Source organism: Aquarana catesbeiana, linkage group LG10 (assembly GCF_042186555.1).
Source record: "Aquarana catesbeiana isolate 2022-GZ linkage group LG10, ASM4218655v1, whole genome shotgun sequence".
Classification (NCBI taxonomy): domain Eukaryota; kingdom Metazoa; phylum Chordata; class Amphibia; order Anura; family Ranidae; genus Aquarana; species Aquarana catesbeiana.
In genome coordinates this window covers 225,049,429-225,073,414 of record NC_133333.1, presented here as the reverse complement: position 1 = coordinate 225,073,414, position 23,986 = coordinate 225,049,429, and the positions used below count along the sequence as shown (strand labels likewise).

Genomic DNA, 23,986 nt, shown 5'->3' with positions numbered 1-23,986 from the left:
AGTAACTAAACTTCAGTTTAATAAAGTTCAGTTAGTAAAAGTTTACCTGACAAGATTCTGCGGATTACTGCACCTTGCTGACTAAAGCTAGATACACACTACAGGGTTTTTTTTTCGTGCAACCCGCAAAAACACTGACAGCTCCGGTCGGGAGGCGCTGTACTAACCATGCGAGGTTAGTCCAGCGATCTCCCCTGCTGAGCTGTTGTGTTCTAACAAACAAAAAAACTCAGATCAGCGCTCTCTGCCAGTGGCTGAAAGTGCTGATCGGAGTCGGTCGGCTGCTGGGTTTCCCAGCATGCACATCCAACAGAAGCTGGCTGACCGGCCAGCTTTTGTCGGCCAGACCGACATGCACATGGACAGAATTTTTTGTACAGGCAAATGTTTCCCGACATTCTGCTCACGTGTACGTGGCTTTAGCCTTTCTTCAAATAAGTTCTGCATTAAACAAAAAACATTCACAGCACCCCACTGACTCTGCGTACAGACCTGTGCCTGAACAATATTCACAAAATGGTGAACACACCAGCAAGGACAATACAAAAGAACAACCTGCTAAGGTTTCTTACCTGCGTCAGTGCGGAACACTCCACATATTTAACTGCCTTCAAGTCTCGGGCCAGCTTTTCAGCTGTCTCTGGAGTGATTGGTTTCTGTTTATTTTTTGCGAGCTTCTCGATTGTGGAGGGGTCATCCCTTAAGTCGATCTGTGTCCCAACAAGCAGGAATGGAGTCTTGGGACAGTGATGAGTGATTTCAGGTACCCACTGCAAAAACAATGGCTCTGAATGAGTGCATGTTACATACATTAAGAGATCAGAACATTTTGACTAAACAAAAACAAAACTAAAAAGTTATGAGGCTCTGTACAGTTTCGCTGCATTTTGGTGTGCTGACACAGCAAGGAATAGACTGCCTTACTGCAATGCAAGTTTGGTAAACCTCATGGATCTATAAGAGCAGTAGAGCCAAAGGTCATTTGGCTGTACTTTTCTTGTGGATCCCAGGAGTGCAGTTTTCTCTGCACTCCTGTGACCCATTTGAAGCAGACAGCAGGCTGAAGTCTGCTGACATCACAGAGCCGGTCCAGGCTCGGGATCCACCCACATGCCTGACCAGCAGCCAGTTCAGCCTCTCAGCGAGCCTCTGAGAGCCTGAGCCAGCCGATCCCATCCCCTCCACAGCCCAGTGCTCCAATGAGCGAGGAGGGGGCAGAGCAGACAGCGGTGACTGACAGTCAGTAGCTCTTTACTTAGGGAGCTGCGAGAACCAAGCGATCTATAGTGTTAGATCACTCGGTTCTCAGGTCTTAGAGGTGCCAGGGGACCAAGTATGACTATTAAATAAAGCGAAAGCCCATACTTCTCTTTTAAACCGATTCATTATCCTCATACAAGCAAACGTGCACACTGTATAAGGGATCCAACACCAACATGAATAATCTTACCTTTTCTTTCACATTTTCAAATGAAGATGGGGAGACCACTGAGAAACAGACAAGGAACACATCTGTCTGAGGATAGCTAAGAGGTCGTAATCTATCGTAGTCTTCCTGTCCTGTAGAGAGAGCAGGGGAGAATGGTTTATTATAATTCTGTATACTGCGCTGACAGCAAACCCTGTATTTACACACACTGAAAACACAGACTGAAAGATTGACATGCTATTTCCTAAAATGTTTTTCCCACCTATGCAGCTAAACCGAGATCCTTTATATACTACATGTTTCCATTCACATATCTTCCAAATAATATTTACAAACTGCTGCTTACCTTTTTAGGTTCCTTTCATGCAGGATTTCCACCTGACGCACTCAGTTTTGCTCACCGGGGGATCAATCCGTTGATCCCCACTGAGCAGGCGGATGACAGGTCCGTCTCCGCTCACTGTGCAGGGACGGACCTGTCAGAGCCCAGCTGTTCTCTATGGGGAGATTGGATGAAAACGGACCGCCTGTCCATTTTCATCAGATCCTCCAGACGAATGGAAATTAGGGGTTCCATCCATCTGGATTTCACAGACAGGACCAGATACCAGCGGATGTCAGTTGACATCTGTCGCACCATAGGAGGTGCATGGAGCGACCAATCAGGTCCGTCTAAAAAACTGACAGGTGGACCTGATCGGAGCGCCCCTTGAAGGGGGCCTTTACTTGCTAAAGATTTCCCTTTTATATAACGTTGAGGGAGCTGGGGCGATCAGGTTTAACAGAATTCTGTACTGTGCTGGCAAATCTTCATTACCAGTTGTAAACTAGATGTTCATAATGTGTCCTTAAAAGGGTTAAAGATCTCCAGGCTTAGGCTGTACGTTGTGTTACTACGCTTAAAAAGTCCTTGAATCTGTCCCCTAATTGCACAATGTAAGCAATTCTGAATATATGCTTCTCTTAAAGAATAAAGTTCACCTTTCAAGAAAAAATAAATGCACATATTTTTGGGAAGGGGGAACCGCCGGTGGGAGGAGCTGGAACATGTTACACATTAAACATGGGTGGAACATATAACATGTTCCAAAAGATGAACCTAGCGTCCTCTGTATAAACCTGCTCCAGGGAAACTAGAAAGGATACTGTGTAAATGGTAAAACCTAGTATACTGGGGGCTTTTCAAATTTGGCTGCAATGGTGCAATGCATTTTAACCATTTTTTTCCCCACCACCTGTTTATGTAAACATCAATATCCTTTTCTAAATCTAGTCAAGCATATACCTAAATATTTACATGGTGAAACATAAAGCCCCAGTTAGATAAAGTAATGCAACAGCTGTCTTGGGGGGGGGGGTTACAAAAAGATCATCTTTTTGTTATCAACCATTTTAAATTAAAACAGGCTTACTTGAGCCTACTTTTAAGTCCAGATGTGTCATAAAACGTTCTGTGAGGTTATCAGTCGTTTTACTTGGAGTGTACATATTTTCAATTGCCATACTATTGCATCAAAGCCTGCAATGGTATGGCAAAAGTTCTGCCCCAATGGCTAATCTGCATTCACAATGCAGATTAGTATTCCTGCAAAGCAAGTCTATTTCCTGGTAAAAGCTCAGCATCTCAAAGCACTGCATCTTCCAGTAAATTCAAAAACACACAGCATACCTGCAGTTATCAGGGCATACCTGTCACTCCATTGTTCTTCGCCAGCATTCTACGCTAAACAGTATTAACCCTTGAAATGTGTAATAACCCCCATAAGGATATTTACACCATGACAACCTCTGCCACCATCATACACACAAATACAAATATAAAAAAGAAAACTGCGCTGGAAACCAATCTAACAATTGTAGCTGCAACTCAAAGTGAAATACACATAAAATAAAGGATAAAAAGCAAGCTGCGCTCTAAAAAAAAAAGTGACATAATAACCAAATAAGTGAACACAAAACAAAAAGAAAAAAAAAAAAAAAAAAAAGTGATTGAAAATGTTAAGGAAGTCCCAAACAGTGAAACGTGACTTATGTGGAGCCCTCCAATAACTATTGAAGATTCTGATGGTTCCTTCAATAGACAAACCAGCAGCCACAGGTTCAGTGAAAATCTTGGAGACTTTATAATGTGAACACAGTGAATCCACCACCACACAAAGTGCATGCTTCCGGGAGGAGCGACGTGCTAACATTTTCAATCACTTTTTATTTTTCATTCTTTTTGTTTTGTGTTCACTTATTTGGTTAATATGTCACTTTAAGAGCACAACTTACTTTTTATCCACACAAATACAAAGGCTGGTTGACCGTTCACCTCCCACCCGCCATATAGTGAAATTGGGAGAGGGAGAGAAAAAGCTCACAGACTATAGAATTGACAGGGAGAGAGAGATGCAGACACATTAAGGTGATAGCTGGATGACCGAGGCACGTAAACTGACCACACTATCATGGATCAGCATGAACGGGGGAAGACAGGTTCAGCCAGGATCAACCAGATATTGTACAGCAAAGAAGGGGAGACTTGACATGGCAAATGCACTGTGCTATACCTCCTGCCTTGGGGGGGGGGGTAAAAAAAAACAAAAAAACAAAACCTTTAAAAGGGTTACAACTAGGGCTGCAACGATTAAATCAATAAAATTGATAATAATCGATAATGAAAATCGTTATCAGCAATTTTCATTATTGATTAGTTGGTCTAACGGGACCTTCCTCCCTGCCAGTCCCGCCCCCGTCCCATCCCAGTGAATCCTGTGTACAAGGTGGCCGCATTCTCATGAGAGAAAATTCTCATGAGCAAAAATAGCCCCCCCCCCCCATTGGTGTTCTGAGGAGGCTCAGCGCCCCATCATTGATGTTCCGGGGAGGCTCAGCGCCCCATCATTGGTGTTCCGGGGAGGCTCAGCGCCCCATCATTGGTGTTCTGGGGAAGCTCAGCGCCCCATCATTGGTGTCAGTTTGAGGAAAACACAGACCTTGCCCACCCACACTCCGGTCCGGAGCCGCCACCTCTCCTTCCCACACCCTGGTCCGGTTCCTCCAGCCTACTTTGGTCCGGTCCCTTGCCCCAGCCCACTCCCCCCTTTTGGGTTTGGTCCCTTGTCCAACCAAACTCCCATTCCATCGCAACCCCCTCTGGTCCAGTTCCTCTCCCACATTCCTCTTTTCCAACCTACTCCCTCTAACGCCTGGTCTCCAAACTAGCCAACTCCCTTCCACCCTCTAGTACAGTCCCCCCTCTCATTCAGGGCCAGCCCCCTCACTGCATTGTCAGTAATGAGGAATTTACTTTGAAATTAGTTATGTTGTGATGCAGTTTGAGTGTAACACTCCATTTTTTCATTATTATTTTAAATAATTGAAAAAATTGCATATTCATTTTTTTTCCAAATGATTTTATCCAATTAAAGTGGAGTTCCACCCACTTTTACAACTCTTCGGCATCCCTCACTAAACTGTGCACTGTAAACAAATTGGATATTTTTTAATTTTTTTTCTCAGCACCTACTGTATATCTGCTGTATTCATTTTTCACTTCCTCCTCCCTGGCCGCGGCCCATCGCATCATTTCCTGTTTCCAATGCCTTCTGGGAAGGGGCGGCAACTTCCTCTGCAACTGCCGTTGCTATGGAAACCTGACCTGAAACCTATTACACTGCTTGTGCTGCACTGAGCATGTGGGAGATCTGCAAGGATGAGATCCAGGAAGAAATACAGTCTGGCTTCAGATGCCCACACTTAAGATGGCCACGGCCTGCTGTAAGTTTGTTGTTTTATAAACTACTGCTATAAACTAACAAAACAAACCTTAGTTTACAGACTAACTTTACTAGAATACATTAAGCTTGTGTATTATAGGGGTATTTTTATTTAAAAAGTATCATTTTGGCCGGAACACCACTTTAATAACAATAAATCGTCCAACTAATCAATTATGAAACTAATTGTTAGTTGCAGCCCTAGTTATAACCACTTTAACATGCCATTGCATTTTTGGAAAAGACTCAAGAGGAAAACCAGCTTAAAACTACCCTAGCATGGAATAAATCCTAAATCAACGTTACAGGGCAAAGTGCTAACCAGGTGACCATGCCTGCCCGATCCCAGCATACGATGAGCTGTCCACATTTCAGATCAGGTCATTCAGGGCTATCTTAGGCTCCTTTCCCACTTGCCAACTCCAAAGTGGCACGATTTTCAGTGCAACTTTTGAAGTGACTGATATGACTAACACTCTCTGGCATTTAGGTGGGATCAAAGTAGTGCAGGAACAATTTCTGAAGTCGCAGCGACTTCAGTAGTGTCAATTGGAGCTGCTCTCAGAGATACATGGCCTGCGACTTTGGGTCCCACAAGTCGGATTCCAAGTCGCAAAAGTGTGAAAGGCGCCTTAGTGTTTAAATACACGTTAAATGTGACAGTGCAAATCCTTTGCAAAGTTGGTTTCATTTATAGAAGCAGCAATGTGTGTCGGCAGCTTTTGCCACCAAGCAGCCTAATTTGATGCATTATAATCTACTACAAAAATTTTAAGAGAAGTAAAAAAGTAAAGGTCACTTACCTGCTGTATCAAATAGCCCTAGGGTGTACGGCTCCCCACCAATCATAACTGTGACAGCATAGTTGTCAAATACCTGTGAAGAAAGATTACAATTAGACAATACAGGAAAAACAAGTGGTTCCATCCATTCTTTGTGTAGTATAAGCAGTAGACACAACAAAGGAGGAATGAAGTGTATATAAACAGTGTATTGTGAATGAGGTCATTGTACGGCCTCTGTATTTCTGGAATGACTTGTGTTCAACCCAATGCAGCAACTGAAGGATATTGTTTCTTAGTACAATAAGAACGCACACAACAGTTAGACCCTTGCAGGGAAAAGTTTGGTTTGGCATTTTCCCACAAGGCATGCGATAGAAGTTATCACTCAAACACTGCATGGAAACATTCTTTATGTCTTGAGACTTTCAAGGAGACTTATAAAATGTATTTGCAGTAAAGCTACCTTAAAAAATTACCTCTGTACGCCACTTTCACATGGAAGAAGTTAGATAATGCAACATGTATGTAACGCTGTACATTGCCACAAGAAGGTCAGAGAATATGAAGGTCAGTGTTTTACAACTGCTGAGATAAAACCACTTTACCAAAACGGAAGCCTTGCGCTTTTAGCTCTAGCAGACAGATTTGCAGTAGCACTGTACATCACTACTATGCATGACGCACAGCCTGCATATATAAGGAGTACTATGAGCAAACAATTATGAGCAAACATATCTGTCCCATGGCTAGTTTTAACCCACTTGACCTTCAGAAGATTTACCCCGCTTCATGACCGGGCCATTTTTCGCAATACGGCACTGCGTTACTTAAACTGTGCGGCCGTGCGACGCTGTACACAAAGCAACATTTGTCTTTTGTTTTTTTTAAACAAAAAAAAAAAAAAAAATTTGAAAAATTATACATATATATATATATATATACACACACACACACACATACATAATACATATACACACACATTCTGCTATAAAACATCCAAAAAAAAAAAAAAACAAATTTCTTCTTAAATATGGGAAAATATGTATTCTGCTACATATTTTTGGTTAAAAAAAACCCCATAAGCGTATATGGATTGGTTTACGCAAACGTTATAGTATCTGCAAACTATGGGATATATAGTGGAATTGTATTGATTTTTTTCTACTAGGGGCGGTCAGCGATTTATAGTGGGACTGCAATATTACAGCTGTACTAATGACACTGGCTGGAAAGGGTTTATACAGCTAGGGTGATCAAAGTGTTAAACGTTTGCCTAACCAGTGCTTTTGTGTTAAATTCGGGTACTAAAAAGGAAGTGATGCATTTTATTCCATGCTTTGCAGGAACACAACATCCATTCATTTCCCCCGTCAGAACTGCGATAAGCCTTGTTTACATAGGCAAATATCAGTTCTGTGTGTATTACCGATGATCGGCAGGTTCCAGCAGACATCCACAGAAGTAGCCCGCCGGCAGCGCATGCCCCATGCAGGCGAAAATGCAGAACCACATACTATATATGTATCAAACAGGTACCTGCCTCCACTTCTAGGAGATCTCACCGTGGCGCGATCACTCAAAAGTTCGCCACCCCTCCCATTCAGAAAGCGCAGCGAGTTTCGCGCATGTGCAGTAAGCAGCAAGGCTTCATTCAATTTCCCTTACAAGCATTGGCGGAACTCCACTTTAAGCTGATAATGTCATAGTACATGACATTTTTTTCCAAAATGCTACAGTCTTTTTTAGCTGTATTCAAAATACAAATTAGCGTTTTTGTTTAGGATTGTTAAAGGGAAAAAATGAACGTGTTTTTCAATGTTGGTTTCCCTAACATTTCTGTACCCGTTGGGGAAACCAACTTTCTATTTGTCCAAGTGATCATTGCTATAAACATTTTGAATTGTCAACAGAACCGGGAGTGCCGGTTCACACTAGATGCGGCACGACTTGCAGGTCGCCTCACCGAGGCGACCTGCACACGACTGCCGGGGCGACTTGCAAGACGACTTCTGTATAGAAGTCTATGCAAGTCGCCCCCAAAGTAGTACAGGAACCTTTCTTCTAAGTCGGAGCGACTTGCGTCGCTCCGATTAGAACGGTTCCATTGTACAGAACGGGAGGCGACTTGTCAGGCGGCTAGGTCGCCTGACAAGTCGCCCCCGTGTGAACCGAGCCGAAGAGGAGAAATCCTACAACAGTGACACGCATTTCAGTGTCTAAGGTATCTGGCAATAATGCTTATCAAAGAAGCTACATGTTGCTATTATGCCATGATCAGCAGCAGCAGCTGCTTAGAAATCATGAGTAGCCATTAAAGCAGGCACTTCTGTAGCTCTCTCAAGATGCTGCAAAAAGCCAACTGGTCTACAGCTACTAAGAACTTGGTGACTTTAAAGGCTCACATTTTTCTTTAAACACCTTATACTTTCTTGCTCTTTGCAATGGTTTTGCACAGAGCGGCCCTCGAACCTTCTCTTCACCGCCGCTCTTAGCCATTCTTCTGTGTGTCCCATCGCAAGCTGCTTGCTCTGGGGGAAACGTGAGGGTTTGATTCGGGAGACATGCTGTGCGCATCTACAGACAAACAGTGCAACTTGGCCCTGCCCCCATCCCTCCTCACATATGATTTGACTGACAGTAGCAGGAGCCAATGGCATGGCTCCTGCTGCTGAAGTCAGGCATAGCACTGGATCAGTACAGGAGTCAGGTAAGTGTTATAGAGAGAGACTGGGGGGCACTCCTATTGTAAGTTTTTTTTTTTTCCCCCTTTACCTTAAAGTGGTTCTAAAGTTGTAAGGTTTTATATCTTAAGGCACTATGCCTTAAGATTAAAAAAAAAAAACCTGTGTGCAACAGCCCCCCTCATTTACCTGAGCCCCATCTTGATCCAGCAATGTTGCACAAGAGTTTAAGCTGTTCGTGACTCTCCCTCCTCATTGGCTGAGACAGCAGCGGAGCGCCATTGGCTCCTGCTGCTGTCAAAATCAGTAAGCCAATAAAGAGAGAGAAGGGGCGGGGCCCGAGCCGCAGTTCTGTGCCTGAATAGACACAGAGCAGTGGCTCAGAAACCCCCATAGTAAGCTGCTTGCTGTGGGGGCACTCAGCAGGAGGGAGGGGCCAGAAGCACCGTTGAGGGACCAGAGACGAGGAGGATCCGATCTGTTCTGTACAAAATCATTGCAGAGAGCAGGTAAAGTATACCATGCTTGTCTTTTTTTTTTAAATAAGAAGACTTTAGTATCACTTTAATGCAGATAATGCATTAAAGGCAGTAGCAAATCACAGCCAAAAAAAAAAAAAAAAAAAAAAGAAAAGAAAAAACAAACACCCCAGACAATGGCATAATGTGCTAGTATACATCGCATACTAGCACATTATGAAATGCTTTCCTTTGAACGGAGCTCTCCAGCGTTACGCTGTCACTGCTGACAAGGCTTCCATCTTCACCCAGGTCTTCCTTCTGGGTTTGTGTGCTCCGACCACATGATTAGTGGGAGTCACGGCACAGAGCTCTGAAGGGACAGCACGGGTACGCCGTCCCTTTAGAGCGCATGCATTGACGATGACACCGGCCTAATGCAGTGTGAATATCTCGTAAACAGTGCAAGTTTAGGAGGTATTCACTGTACTTACAGGTAAGCCTATTTAGGTACAAAGTTTAAAAATAAACTTTACTACCACTTTAAAGGTAAAAAGCCTTTACAATCACTTTAACTGCAATGCATCTTTTCCAGGAAACAACACTGCTAAGAACCATGTCACACTTGTGGCCATTTTGCTGGCAACAAGTGCAGGACAGAGCTGGGCAGATAAACACTCATACATTTGCACAGGACGCTCCTTCACTGGCTGGAATAAAATATTGCTCTTTCACATGCAAGTGACATTTCATGACATTTCCATCAGCGAGTGACGCCCTGTGCATAGGGTTAGCTATGGAGCAGTTTATTAAAATGGTTGTTTTCATTGTCCTTTCCAGTAAAACTGTCATGTACGTCACCAGTAACAGGATCTCAATGTACTATCAGAAATGTAATTTTGTAACCGCTACAAAACCAGAGTGACATGGGTCACAATGGAGATGCATAATGAACGTTGCCTGGCTCAGGCGCTCCTGGGGAGCTCTGGAGAAGAACTTCGGAAAAATAAAAAAAGGTCTGTAGGAAGGTAACATCCATCTGTGCATGAACAAGGCAAGACAGGGTATCAGGATGAATGAACAGACGGAAGAGGCAGCTTTCACAGTGTACAGCATTAACAAAACAGGAGATACAGATAGTGATGAAGGTTAGAAAAACGCAAACTACAAAGCTGCAGTATGCACCTGAAAATGGTTGAACTGTACTTACCGTTGGTACATATTCTGATGGGAACTTGTTTGTGGTATATGAAATTAAGAGACAGGTTTTACCCACAGCACCATCACCAACGACCACACACTTAATAGTCTGCATGGCTGCTACCTTCTGTTGTCAGTGTCGGCAACGCTTGATTAATGCAGACCTGTAAAACAAGAAGCAAAGTGCTTATTATTACAAAGAAAACTAACCTCATTAGTGGCATAGCAAATGTTCCTCAGAAAGAAATAGGTTTTAAAGCCGAGTCCCATAAAAAACACTTGACAAACACCCCATATAAAAGCAAGCAACACAAGCTTGTCATCTGTGTATTGGTTGGCATTGATGGACTATTGTTCACAAATCCAGGGAAATGCAAAACCCGGCTAACCTCTTTGCGCTGGCGGTACGCACATATGCGGCCTCTCAGGGGGTGGGCGTTGACAATGAGAGGCCGCATAAATGCGTACCAGAATGTAAACAGAGCTGTGCTGAGATTGCGTACTTGGCGGCTAAAGGAAAGATTTCCATCTCTCCTTGCAAACTGGCGCTTTCTGATCATGTGACCGCCAGTCACCGTGGTCACATCATCAGAATCCCCGCCCTGCCTCCTGGCATCAGATACCTCTTAAAAGGGCGAGGAGGCGCAGTCATTAAAGTGTTACAAAACCCAAAACCATTTTTTTACCTTAATGCATGGCTTGCATTAAGGAAAGAAAACATTTTTTAAATTCCCTGTGCCCCTCTTCCCCTGTGTGAAGAGTACGAGGGGGAAAAGAGATCAGCGCTGTGCATTGCTGCATCTATTCTCCCCGTATACTTCCTCTTCTCACAGCATTCGAGAAGCAGCAGGAGCCATTAGCTATTACTGCTGTCAATCAAATGCAGTGAAGAGGAAGTGGGGGGCGGGCCTAAGTCCCACGGCCCCATAGACACACAGGTCGGGGGCACGCAGACTACGCTTCTCCCCATAGCAAGCGGCTGGCTACGGTGGTCATAAAAAGGAAGGGGAGGAGCCAAGATCACCACTGGGGACCCCAATAGAGGAGGATTAGGGCCACTATGTGCAATACAAACAAACAAAAAAAAAATCTGACTTTTAACCCCTTTAAAGTGTTACTAAGCAGATCAAATGCAGGTCAGAAGGTGGTCAACTGCAGTTTAAAAGAATTTGTTAATGAATTCTGAATGACCACAGAAGCATCTCAAACTGATAAGAAACTGATGCCACCCACACAGACTGAAGTCTCAAAACCTGTCTGCCACTTTAAAACTTTTCAAGGAGGAAATGGTTTAGGGTCTATATTTTGTAGGTTTCTAAACTGTATATAAACAAGTTCTTTGTTTAAAAGTCAAATCAATACATATCCGCACTTGTACGGGGAAGTTACACAATACTAGGGCTGAAACAACTAATCGATTAATCGACTATTTTCATAATCAATTAATCGGCCAGTAACATAATGGGGTTAAAAAAAACAAAAAACCTAAGATTAGCACTTTATAGTGCAAAAAGAGCAAATAATCGCCACTGTACTGTGTTCCACAGTAAAAAAAAAAAAAAAAAAAAGGAACCCCTTACAGTAGGGATTATCTGCTTTTTTTGTACTATAAAAAGGGCTCATTTTAGGTTTTTTTAACCCCATTATGTTACTAAACGTCTTAGACCTGGTTCACATCTATGTGTTTTTTGCTGCTTTTTGTAGAAACGCACTACAGTTCATTTACATGGTTTCCTATGGGAAACATCTATGCTTTTTTCAGCCGCTGTGTATTTGGAAAGGGTCAGGGACTTTTCTTTTAAAAAAGCAAAACGGTGCTTTTTTTGGTTCAATATACTTCAATTGAGAAGCTGCAGAAACGCATGTAATGCGTTTTTGCAGCAATTTGGTCAAAAAAAAAAAAAAATGCAAAAAACGCAAATCGTAGCAAAATCAAAAACGCACAGCAAAAAGCACTGCAGAAACACATCAAAAGCAAACGGCATTAGGTTGACCCGGGACCTTATGCTGGCCACACGGATCAATTTTCAGACGAAAATATTCAGACAAAAACAATCTTTGTACATTTGCTGAATGAAAGAATGTTGTTTGAAATTTTCACTTGTTTTTAAACATTCTGTTTTTATAACGAATGTAATTTCTGAACGAAAACCACATACACTGTCTGAAAATTCCTTTGACCGTGAAGTTTTCTATTATTTCCAAATTTTCCCATCACTGTGGTTGAAAATTAACGTCGATTTGACCCCACTAATGATTAGAAAATTGAACGAACGCTCTTAAAATGACTTTTTTTTTCTTCTAAGGAAGACATGATCTCTGAGTCTGATGAGATTTACCAGATTCACCCTCTAATACTATATACAGTACCTCTCCCCTCTAATACTATATACAGTACATCTCCCCATAGTATATACAGTACATCTCCCCATAGTATATACAGTACATCTCCCCTCTAATACTATATACAGTACATCTCCCCATAGTATATACAGTACATCTCCCCATAGTATATACAGTACATCCCTCCTCTAATAGTATATACAGTATCTCTCTTCTGTCTGTTATTCTCAGAGTGGATTAGAGATTTTGCTCCCTAACCATATAGTTGGTTATTTATATTCACCACTGCATAGAGATATTTAAGAATAAATTGCCTTTTTTTTTTTAAACTTTACATATTAACTAAATTATACACCACACTTTTGTTCAGGGTTAGTAACTGATAAATCGATTTATCGAAACAATAAAATCGGCCACCTAATCAATTTTGAAAATAATCGTTAGTTGCAGCCCTACACAATACCCGTAGCTAAACCTAACAGAATGACCGTCATGGTAAACGATTGGTCAAACAGATCGATCAAATACTGTGTTCTCCAGCCTCAGAGAGAATGCTCAGCTTCAGTTCTGTGGGAACTTTCCGTATCACGACAAAGCACAAGAAGAAAATATCCCTCAATGCAAGTCTGCTGGAATGACTTCTATGTCACCGGCTAAACACAAATATTTGCACTCCCTACCTTCAATAAAAAGGACCAGAGTGCAATAAAACATTGTGATTTATAGGGAAAATCTGGGAGTGACACAAACCTGAAAAAAAAAAAAAAAAAAAAAAAAAAAAAAGTAAAAACCAAACACAATATTTTTATGCTTATCTCAAGTGTAGTGTTTTCTCTAACATCACTGCATGGGTGTTCTTGTATTTCCAGTGATTTTCCACAAGTTTATCTATCTTCCATCTCCAAAAAATACGTCCATGTATATACAACACTGCCCACCGCAAACCGCTGTGGGTGTCAATACAATGTTAAGGACACCCCCCAGATCGGTTCACAGATCGCAGTGTGAACTGTGGATTTGGACAGGAATCAGATCGCATGGGTGTGACCACCCAATGGGATCTGATTCGAATGCAGGGAGAGCGAAAAAAAAAAAGTCCCTGCACCTTTTTATGTGAATCCCCCCATACAACTGTATGGCTGAACTTGCACTGCGCAGACATCGCATGTGATCGGCACAGCAGCGCAGGGGTGCGAATCACATGCGATGTCTGTGTTCGCAAAAGTGTGAACCCGGGGCTAAAAGTAAGTGTGCCTTTTGTCTCCAGTAATGGACAATAATGGAGTTTATATTAAAAGTAGCATTGGTAAAACCACAGGCACCTGCGTTTAAATCGGTGATGGAAAATGTCCATACAAATAAAAGAGGCTAAATATGAAAAATGCTCCAAAAACGTTAAATATGTACAATAATGTGAGGTCACAGCAGCATCTGGACATGTATGAAGCCATCCATACATGTTCCTGCTATGCCATGGGGTGCTAGAAATAAGCCAAAAGCACAATGCAACAGAATAGACCAGTGGTCCGCGAACTGCAGTCCGGGGGGCTGGATGTGGCCGTTGGGGCACTATCCCTCCCCACCGACACCAACGGAGAACTATGCCTTCCATTCAAACCAATGATGTGGCATGGTTTATACCCAGTGAGGCTGGAGCATTTACTGCTCCCACTGGTCTTGGTCGGCGCCCCCCACCCCCCCACCCGCCTAAAGTCTGAAGGCAAGTAAACTGGCCCTTTGCTTAGAAGGTTTTGGAGACCCCTGTAAGAGACCCTCACCCTTCCTTTCCACTAGTCCTTACCTCATGGGCACAACATTGCCATATTTTTATCTTATCCATGAAATGGTTTGAGAACACCGCTTTTCTCACTGACATTCCAAGATTCCACGTACATCATGTGTCCCAGAACAGAAAGAAAACAAACCCTCTCAGTATGAGCTAGAGCTGCACAATTAATCATTAAAAACTTGTGATCTCATTCAACCCCTCTGACGATCTCTATTGCAGAGTTTGCAGTTTCTTTCATATAACAAGTGGAGAGACTTATCTGCTCACTCAGCTGTCAAAAAAAAATATCCGGGCAGTCTGCCAAGTTTTTAAAATGAAACATTGTAACTAACTTCCTTCTTAGATCAAAAGGAAACTTCTGTGTGTAAAGAAAAAAAAATCCAGGCAGTCTGCCAAGTTTTTAAACAAGTGTAAATGCAGGAAGTTTAACCACTTACAGTCTAAATCTTTTTCTGACACTTGTTTGAGGTAAAAATCAATATTTTCTGCTAGAAAATTACTTGGAACCCCAAACATTATATATATTTTAGCAGAGACCCTAGGGAATAAAATGTCAATCGCTGCAATATTATATGTCACACTGTATTTGCCCAGTGGTCTTCCAAACGCAATTTTTTGGGAAAAAAATACACTTCAATGAATAAAAAAAGAAGAAACAGTAAAGTTAGCCCATTTTTTTTTGTTTTAATTGAAAGATGTTACACCACAACAATCGTGATCTATCTTCTAAGCAAAAAAATTGTGATTCTCATTTCAGCCAGAATCGTGCAGCTCTAGTATGAGCCAACTGAAGGGGACATTATTATCCAGAGGAGTGTCACAGAAACCAGAAGTATTTCATCAGTGCTGTGAAAGGGGAACTCCAAAAAGGAGAGGAGGTGGTATCTATGCAGAGACAGCAATTCCTGTGTTTTTTAAAAGAAAAAACGCCTTTTCCTTTTTAAGTTCTCAAATGCACTTTGCAATAATCACAATGAACATCAAAATAAATATAATAAATATATATATTAACACAAGCTGTGCTTTTATGTTCAGGTGTGCCTTCCCTTTTAAGAGATTAACAGCTATAAAAGGAAATAATGGTGGCATGAAGTGAGGTTACACTTAAGACTTTCAGAGATCAACAAAGAAAACATGTAGAAACTAGATAAACCTGGCCAGGTACAATGACAAAGCTTTGTTGGTGACAGTGTAGAACCCGCCTTTACACCCAAGAGATGTTAGAAGACAGCCAGTTACTTATCACGCTGCAAATGTACAAGGCACACAGAACATCAGTTCTTAGAGGTTTGTTCATATAGGAACTTGGAACTGCCCACAAGCATTGGGCCAGCCTAATGTAACGCTTTACACCGATACGACTTGTCCTGCGATTTGACAGTTCCAAATCGCATGACAAGTTGCAGCCTATTGTCGGCAATGGAACCATTCAAATCTGTGCGACTCCAACTTTGCAGTGCCTCAATGATTTGAAAAATAAATAAAGGTTCCTGCAGAATTTTTTTTTCAATTTCAGGCATGAAGTCACACAGATGTCAGGCAAGTCGCGCCTGAAATCACACCGACCTGCGGTTTTGAAATCGTGCGACTTCGAGTGCAAGGGCGTGGCCTGGGCTAAAGTTGCTACATACTATCAATTGATGGGATTGTTCAGATGTGCAGCCACAGGGAGACCTTTCTTCATACTTGGTGATCACAGGAGGTGGGACGAGCTCCCTCCCAAACAAGCACTCACAGCAGTGGATATTGAGGATTTGCACCCCTTTTGACAGCCTGAGAGGCTCAAGTATCGAGTCACAGCACGATTCCAATGTGGCATTCAATGCAAACCAGGGCTCAAAGTTTCATTCTTTTATCTGATCACAATTTCCTATTAGGGAGGGAGGAGTGAGGTTGGTAATATGGTGTATTGAGGGTTTTGCATAAAGATCTGTGATTGACATAAAAAGCATTTCTCTCCATTGGTGGTATAAATCAGAACTCCAGGCAGGTTTAAAAAACACAATTTAGTTAAATTACAAAAAAAAAAAAAAAAAAAAAAAAAAAAAAACACATAAAAATAAAACTAGAATAAGCAGCACACAGTATTTCTTCAGATTCCTGTAATACACTGTGCCACAGCAACAATGGGGATGGAGGGGGCGGCACTCTGAACGAATCCGGCTCTATTGCTTTGCACAGAGTGTCAGCCTACAGCTGGCCATACACTTAAGATTTTTTTTGCAAACATTCACATGAAGATCATTCATCAGAACATGAGATAATACCACCAGAGACTATACAAATTTCATAAGAAAGCGCTGAAAATCTTTGATTGCTATGACAATTTTAACGTTAGATTTCAGGCTGAACAGAAATAAACATGAATCACGTTCCTGGATAGAGTTTTATTCAATCAGATAGAAATGTTTTCCTCTTTCCTATATTCCTCTGTCAAATTTTCCACATCGATGCAATCGATTTTGACTGGCAATTTCACCATAATACCATTGGGCTGGGTTCACACTACAGGCAGTCCCCGAGTTACGAACGGCCCTCAATGCCGGCTGCTTGTGCTCCACGCTGGTCCTGGATACCTCTGAGCAGCTATCTTGCAGCGCCCGACACATTCCACACTGCAGTACTGCATGGCCAGAAGAGCCCCAGATAACATAACTGCATGCCCAGAAGCGCCCGGAACATCCCACATCTCTGCACAGGCTGTATTCGACTTACACACAAATTCCACTTAAGAACAAACCTACAGTCCCTATTGTGTTCGTAATCCGGGGACTGCCTGTATTGAGAATTGGGTGCGGGTTTCCCCCCCATCCAAGTCACATGACAGGAGAGAATGACTGTCTCTCAATGGACCCGGTTCACACATCAGAAGAATCCTGTGCCTCTTTGGCTCAGTTTCAGGTCCGAATTCGGCCCAAAATTTCCGGCCTTGAAATGGTGAACAGGGGGATGCACTAGACCCCCTGCTGCGAGCCGCTCCACACACAGTGTGAACCAAACCTTAAGCCCCTTTCACACGGGCGCCTCCGTTGATCACCGCTGAGCAGGCGAATGATAGGTCCTGTCCGCTCCGCTATGCAGACTGAAGACACAGTCCTGCTCTCCTCTATGGAGAATCGGGTGGAAGACAGATGGAAAATAAGACCGCCATCCATCTGGATTTTGCTGGCAGGACTGGATAGCAGCGGATCTCTGCGGACATGTGTGCGTTGACATCCGCGGCTCCATAAGGAAGACTGGAGGGTCCGATCAGGTCTGCCTGAAAAACTGACAGGCGGACTTGATCAGAAAGTCCGTGTAAAAGGGCCCTTAGAAAATCTAATAAATATTTTGAAAATGACCACTTTGGAACAAAAAATTCTACCTACCGTATCATACTCGAGTATAAGCCGAGATTTTCATCCCTTTTTTTTAGGCTGAAAGTGCCCCCCTCGGTTTATACTCGAGTCACCGCCGTCTGCCTGATCAGCGTGTCATGCAGACAGACGGCGGCCATTCCACTGTTCACGCTTCCTCCTCGTCTGTGATAGGCAGAACACTCAATTTCCCAGCAGTCAGTGTTCAGCCCATCATGGACATCCTCTCATCCTCGTCCGTGGTATGAGGATGAGCGGATGTCCGTGATAGGCTGAACACTGACTGCTGGGAAATTGAGTGTTCTGTCTATCACAGACGAGGAGGCGGCGCGGCTTTTGAACAGTGGAATGGCCGCCGTATGTTATTAGGACACGCTGATCGGTGGATGCAGAGCGGCACACGGAGGCATGCACAGGAAGGCATGCACAGGGACGCATGCACAGAGGCGCATGCATAGGAAGGAATGTACAGGACACAGGGACGCATGCACAGGACACAGTGACGCATGCACAGGAAGGCATGCACAGGACACAGGGAGGCATGCACAGGAAGGCATGCACAGGAAGGCATGCACAGGACACAGGGAGGCATGCACAGGACACAAAGAAAAGTAAAGTGATCAACATGGCTGTGCCAAAAGGGGTGCCTAGATTTAAAAGCTGCCTAAATCTTTCAAATTCTTTTGGCAGGTACAGGTACAGCAATTCCCTGAGAAACCCAAAGAATGCAGCATAGTAAAGAAATGAATTAGTTAATCCAAAAAAGAACAAATGTTATGGGAAGATGAGGCAGAAACTATCCACAGATAAAAATATTCATCCTTACAGTTGCCCATTTTCACCCAACATTCACTGGAATAACTATAATTATAGCCACACACCCTCTGGCGGCAAGAGCCTGCAGACCCAAATTGAAGAGTACAAAAAATAAACATGTGGTGCTCATTATAGAGCCGACAACAGAAAGTTTGTCAAAGTAAATCTGGGGAGCTCAACTTCATCCATCGGACAATCCCTTCAGGGTGGAGCCAGCTACATGCCTGTCTAATGATTAATCAGCATCCTGTGATAGGTCCGTGCTCCGTTATATCTGGGACTGCCTTGTGGAAATTCCCATGAATCAGGCATACTGAAAATCAATAGGTCAACCAGCCGATGTCATAAAAATACAGAAGGAACACCCGGAAACGATCACGAAGCCTGGGTTAACACTAGCGTCATCTCAGAGATTGCGTGCAATTCGCAACTGCACCGCAGGTGCTGATCACATGCGATCTCTGAGCAATGCGAGTTCAGCCATACAGTTGTATAAGGCTGAACCCGCGTTGGATTTGCACAGAAAAAGGGACTTGTCTTTCCCCCGCACTAGAATCGGGGGAATGGGTGTTCTCACCTATGCGATCCGATTCCTGTGCAACTTAACAGTTCGCATTGCAATCTATGAATGAAACAAAGTTAATGACACCCGCAGCGGTTTGCAGAAGGCAGTGTGAACTGCCTGCAGGAGAGGAGCGATGCAGAAACCGGCGCTGGAATCGCACTGGTTCCCGCACTGCACATATGTGAACCCGGAGTAAAGAGCAAGAAATTTGTGTATACTTCGTATCATGAAGGGAAAGTGGGTACTTTTCCCATAGGAAGCTGGAAACTACAATGTAAAGTCAGAACTGAACTCCTCTTGCTAAAATGCTTTCCTGTGACGCCATCACACTTCCCTACTGCTTTTCCTATCTTACAGAGATCAGCTCAGCAACTTAAAGCAGAATTTCAGTCATTTTTTTCATTTTCCATCTATGTAGGGTCCAAGCACACTGGCTTAAAAAAAAAATGCTACTACAGGAGTTTTGAGATCTGCTTGTAGAAGCAGATCAATGTTATTCTATGTGTCCAGGCACACTAGGATGTTTACAGGCATATTTTAAATTCAACATTTAGAAGCAGGAAAAAAAAAAAAAAAAAACCCCTTCTGGTTTGCGTTTCTGATTGGAGCTCACTGGCAGAAAGTAAAAAAAAAAAAAAAAAAAAACTCTTCTAAACTCCTCTAGACTTTGTACAGAAAAAGGCTCTATATGAGCGTCGTTTACTTCCAATAGAACAGATGTTTTTTAAGCCCAGTGTGCATGGAGCCTAAATATTCTGCCCTCCTTGTTTTAACTTTGGATAGTAAAACATTTTTTTTCCTGCCAGCATATACCTTCTACAGCCCATTTCCTGTTTCTTGTCTGGTCATTAGCCTAGGCCAGTGATGGTGAACCTTGGCATCCCAGATGTTTTGGAACTACATTTCCCATGCACTCTGCACACTGTAATTGAGCATCATGGGAAATGTAGTTCCAAAACATATGGGGTGCCAAGGTTCACCATCACTGGCCTAGGCATCATGCACAGCTCGCTCGCTATCTCCTGAGAGTTTGCCAGGTAGGGAGGGGGGTAAGTCATAAGAGGGCCAATGAGAGCTGCAGAGCTGGAGGTGTGCATCTGTGTAAATCCAGGAAGTGAACAGGCAGCAGCTTCAGCTGCCCACAGTTAAAATGGCTGCAGCCAGACTCAGTGGAGGGAGATTTCTGCAGCATAATTGGCAAGTACAGAATCACAGTATATATGAAATAATATGTAAAGTGGTTGGAGGGAAGCTTCAGAATGGCAAAGAGGTTTTTATTACAAATTAAGAGAGCAGACTGCATTTCCTCTTTAAAATCCTGCCTGTCCTCCAATTTTCATTTTGGAGCCTAAAGTTCAACTTTTTAAGTCAAGTTTTTGAATTTAGGGCGACATTACAGTTTGCGGCAGAGAGGAGGTGGCCTTGTAAAAAGAGATGAAGAATGAAGCATGGACCCCCCGAGTGTTGATCTAAACCAAGCTTCAGGTCAACCATTGGAAACAGGCAACTCCATGTTGGCAAATTAAACATACTGAAGTCATTTTATACATTATGCTTAAATAAGGAGCTCCAGTCGGGGGGGGGGGGGGGGGGGGGGGGGTGCAGACAAGAAAAGCCCCAGTCTGCCTAAAAAAAAAAAAAAAATTAAAAGCAAGCAGCTACAAATAATGTAGCTTCTGGCTTTTAAAAGATAAGAACACTTGCCTGTACAGGGATCCAGCAATGTCAGCACCGAGCAGATTCTGGAATCTGCTATGGGTGCAGGTGCCGGGATCTTCTCTAAGGGAAGCGCCAGGCTTCGTAGCCGGTTTCCTACAAGTCGCGCTGTACCTCTGAATGGCCTCACTGTCTTCTGGGACCTGTGTGCCCCCCAGAAGGCAGTGGGGGAGGGGCCGGACACACTATTAGATTGGGAACCTGTCAAAACCAGGTACCCACTCCCCTCCCCAAAAAGTGCCAAATGTAGCATTAAAAAAGGGGAGGGGGTGTGAACAAGCAGAGCTTCCCCTTTTTGGGTGGAGCTCCGCTTTAAATGACTGATGAAAAATATATCCTTATAATTAATGTGTGCCCTGTACATGTTGTCCCATGTCCATCACATCTTACATTGAGAGATTTGACAAAATTCCACCATTATGAGTTGGATTCAGGAAAGAGACTCCCTTCCCATTATCTCCATCCTCATCTCACGGTTTCCTCTGCTGTATGACCTCTGAGCTCATTACAGGATCGTTTATTAAACGACAATCACGGAGTTTGTTAAACCATTTTGTTTTATAGAATTTCTTTAAATAGTAAACAAACTATCATGAATAACAACTGCAGAACATCAACACCTGACCCTCTACCATGACAGCTGCTCTTTTTAGAACATTTTCCTGAATCACCTACAGAGATGAGTGATGGTTGTACAGCTCATTTACTGCTCGTTAGGAATATAAAATGAGAAGGTCCATAGCCAGACCACAGGTTCACTTTAAAGTTTATGTAAAGCCAAAATCTATTCTCAAGCCCTCACCCACGCCGGTGTGATTTGACAGTTCCAATCGCATGACAAGTCGCACTTCCTTGCCAAAATAAAATCATTCAAATTGGCGTGATTCGGTCGCAGCGACTTTGAAAAAAAAAGGTTCCTGCACTACTCGCCCCCCCCCTTCCAATTTCATTGCGACTTGCATAGACCTCTGTTAAATGAAATCGCAGGTCACAATTAAATTAGAGGTGAAAATCGCACTGATCTGCGGCTTTGAAATCATGCTGAAGTAGCAGGATTTCAAAGCCACACCAGTGTGTACCAGGACTCAATGTAAGGCTGCATTCACACCTCTGTATTTTGAATCGTGAGAAGATTTGCTGCGATTCTGCCTGTGAAAATGTGCGCTGCAATCGCAGGAACCCGCATCGCGTGAAGCACGTGATGCCGCGATCAAAGTGCAAGAACCGCACCGCGATTTTAGGTGCCATTCAAATGACTGGCATCTCAAATTTGCTTTCTGCAATTGGTCATTTACACCTCAGCGCTTTGAAATCATGGGCAGAATCGCAGCAAATCTACACACGATTTAAAACGCAGAGGTGTGAATGCAGCCCAAGTAAAACTAAAAAAAAAAAAAAACTCATCTTGATGCAGAACTTTACCGTGACATCACTTCAGCTGATCTCACAGGAAGTGACACGGACACTGCATTTCTGGCAGGATGAACTGGGTTTTTTTCTGTACTTGCTTAAAATATTTTTAGCCAGAAGCTAATCCATCCACCACATCTAAGGATTGGTTAGCTGTAATAAATTTAATTTTTTGTTCTTGGGTCCAGTTGTCCTTTCAACACACAGCAAAAGAAAGTCAGATAAAGTCTGAATTTCTTATCTCCATACTTCTGGGTATAAATCTCTGAAGGCAATACATCAGCCTGGGCACTGAAATCATGTCGACATCAAACAGGATATGACCCGCTACCCAGGAATCCTGTAGGATTCTTTCTGCAACAAGGCCAAAAGGTGAATGAGAAGATGTAATGGGTAGTACCGGGCTCTCTAGATGAGGGCATAATCCTGGTAAGGTTTTTATATATTCCACACACTATACACAGGTGAGTGTGCAAAGCAACTTAGACTGTTAGAACATTTTTGTTTTTTTGTGCAAGATCTTCCTCCGATTGGAGATTGTACTGAACTTATCTGTACCATGTATGTGGAGATAAAAGCACCAGACATAAGTTTCCTGCTTCCATTTTGTGTCTAAATTTCTGCGTCACGACTTCCTCTGACACCCAGCCGTCCTACACTTCACTGCAAGGTTATAAATGAAACCTGCGAAATCCCTAAATAGAATGCATCTCACAATTTCTAACACACAATGCAAGTTAACCCTCGTACATCGCAAACTGGGCATGTTCAACCGATAATCTCTGAGCAGCACGTGCACCCCACCTTTTTCATGGCCTTTATTAAACTGGAGTTTCAAAAGCACCGGCCTTTAAACTGCTCAGAAGAAGTTTTTTTTAAAGCTAAGCGCATATATATATATATATATATATATATATATATATATATATATATATATATATATATATATATATTCCTCTCAACAGCCACAAAGGATATAAATCCACTTCACTTCAAATGGAAAAATTTGAAAAAAACTGCACTAAAGATTTTAAAACAAATACAAGCAGCAATTCTCCTGTATAACATAAACACAGTAAACGTATATTTGAAAAGAAATAGAATCATGCTAGAGATATATGCATTCAAAAACATATTAATCTGCATAAAAACATACAATAAAACTCCACCAGTGCTTTAAGAAATGAAGTCCATCAGTACATGCAATGGTATCTCTATCCATAAAAAGTTGCATGCGAATCAACCACCAGATAATGAGATTTACCTCTTACCAACTTTTCATGATCCCCCCGTTATAGAGGATCAAAAAAGGCGTTGTGGCCTAAATAAAACCCGGATCTCACTTCCAATAAGAACGTCCCGCTATCCTCAAGACACCTCTCATTAACTCAGGCAGGTAGATGAATGGGCGTACTGCCTCAACTCCCCCAGTCCTATGGACAAGGAATCTCTCCTCCAGCATGGAGTGCTTGTGTGTAGAGCACCTCTATCTCCTTACAGGAGAAGCACACACCTGTCTCTAAATGGTTCTTTACACTTATGCCAAAGCAGGAACATTTAGCAGCCTGAAAGCTTGCATAGTGATAGTTGTCTTATGAGGTGCACCAGAATCCCTTTGCACTCTGTTAATCTGACCTCAAACTTCTTCATGTGGTCAGCTCTTGCCAATGACTTTTC

The 23,986-nt window shown here is 42.8% G+C and overlaps 1 protein-coding gene across 2 annotated transcripts in view; it reads right to left on the bottom strand.

Moving 5' to 3' along the window:
• CDC42 (cell division cycle 42) overlaps positions 1–23,986 on the bottom strand; it is a 49,939-nt gene that overhangs the window by 17,594 nt on the left and 8,359 nt on the right. For both annotated transcript variants that reach the window (XM_073603381.1, XM_073603382.1), the window contains exons 2-5: positions 10,325–10,478; positions 5,994–6,066; positions 1,451–1,560; positions 573–770 (exon numbers count right to left, since the gene is read on the bottom strand). In XM_073603381.1, the coding sequence (XP_073459482.1) occupies positions 573–770; positions 1,451–1,560; positions 5,994–6,066; positions 10,325–10,429 (486 nt within the window). In that variant the 5' untranslated portion in view covers positions 10,430–10,478. The remainder of the gene's footprint in view (positions 1–572; positions 771–1,450; positions 1,561–5,993; positions 6,067–10,324; positions 10,479–23,986) is intronic.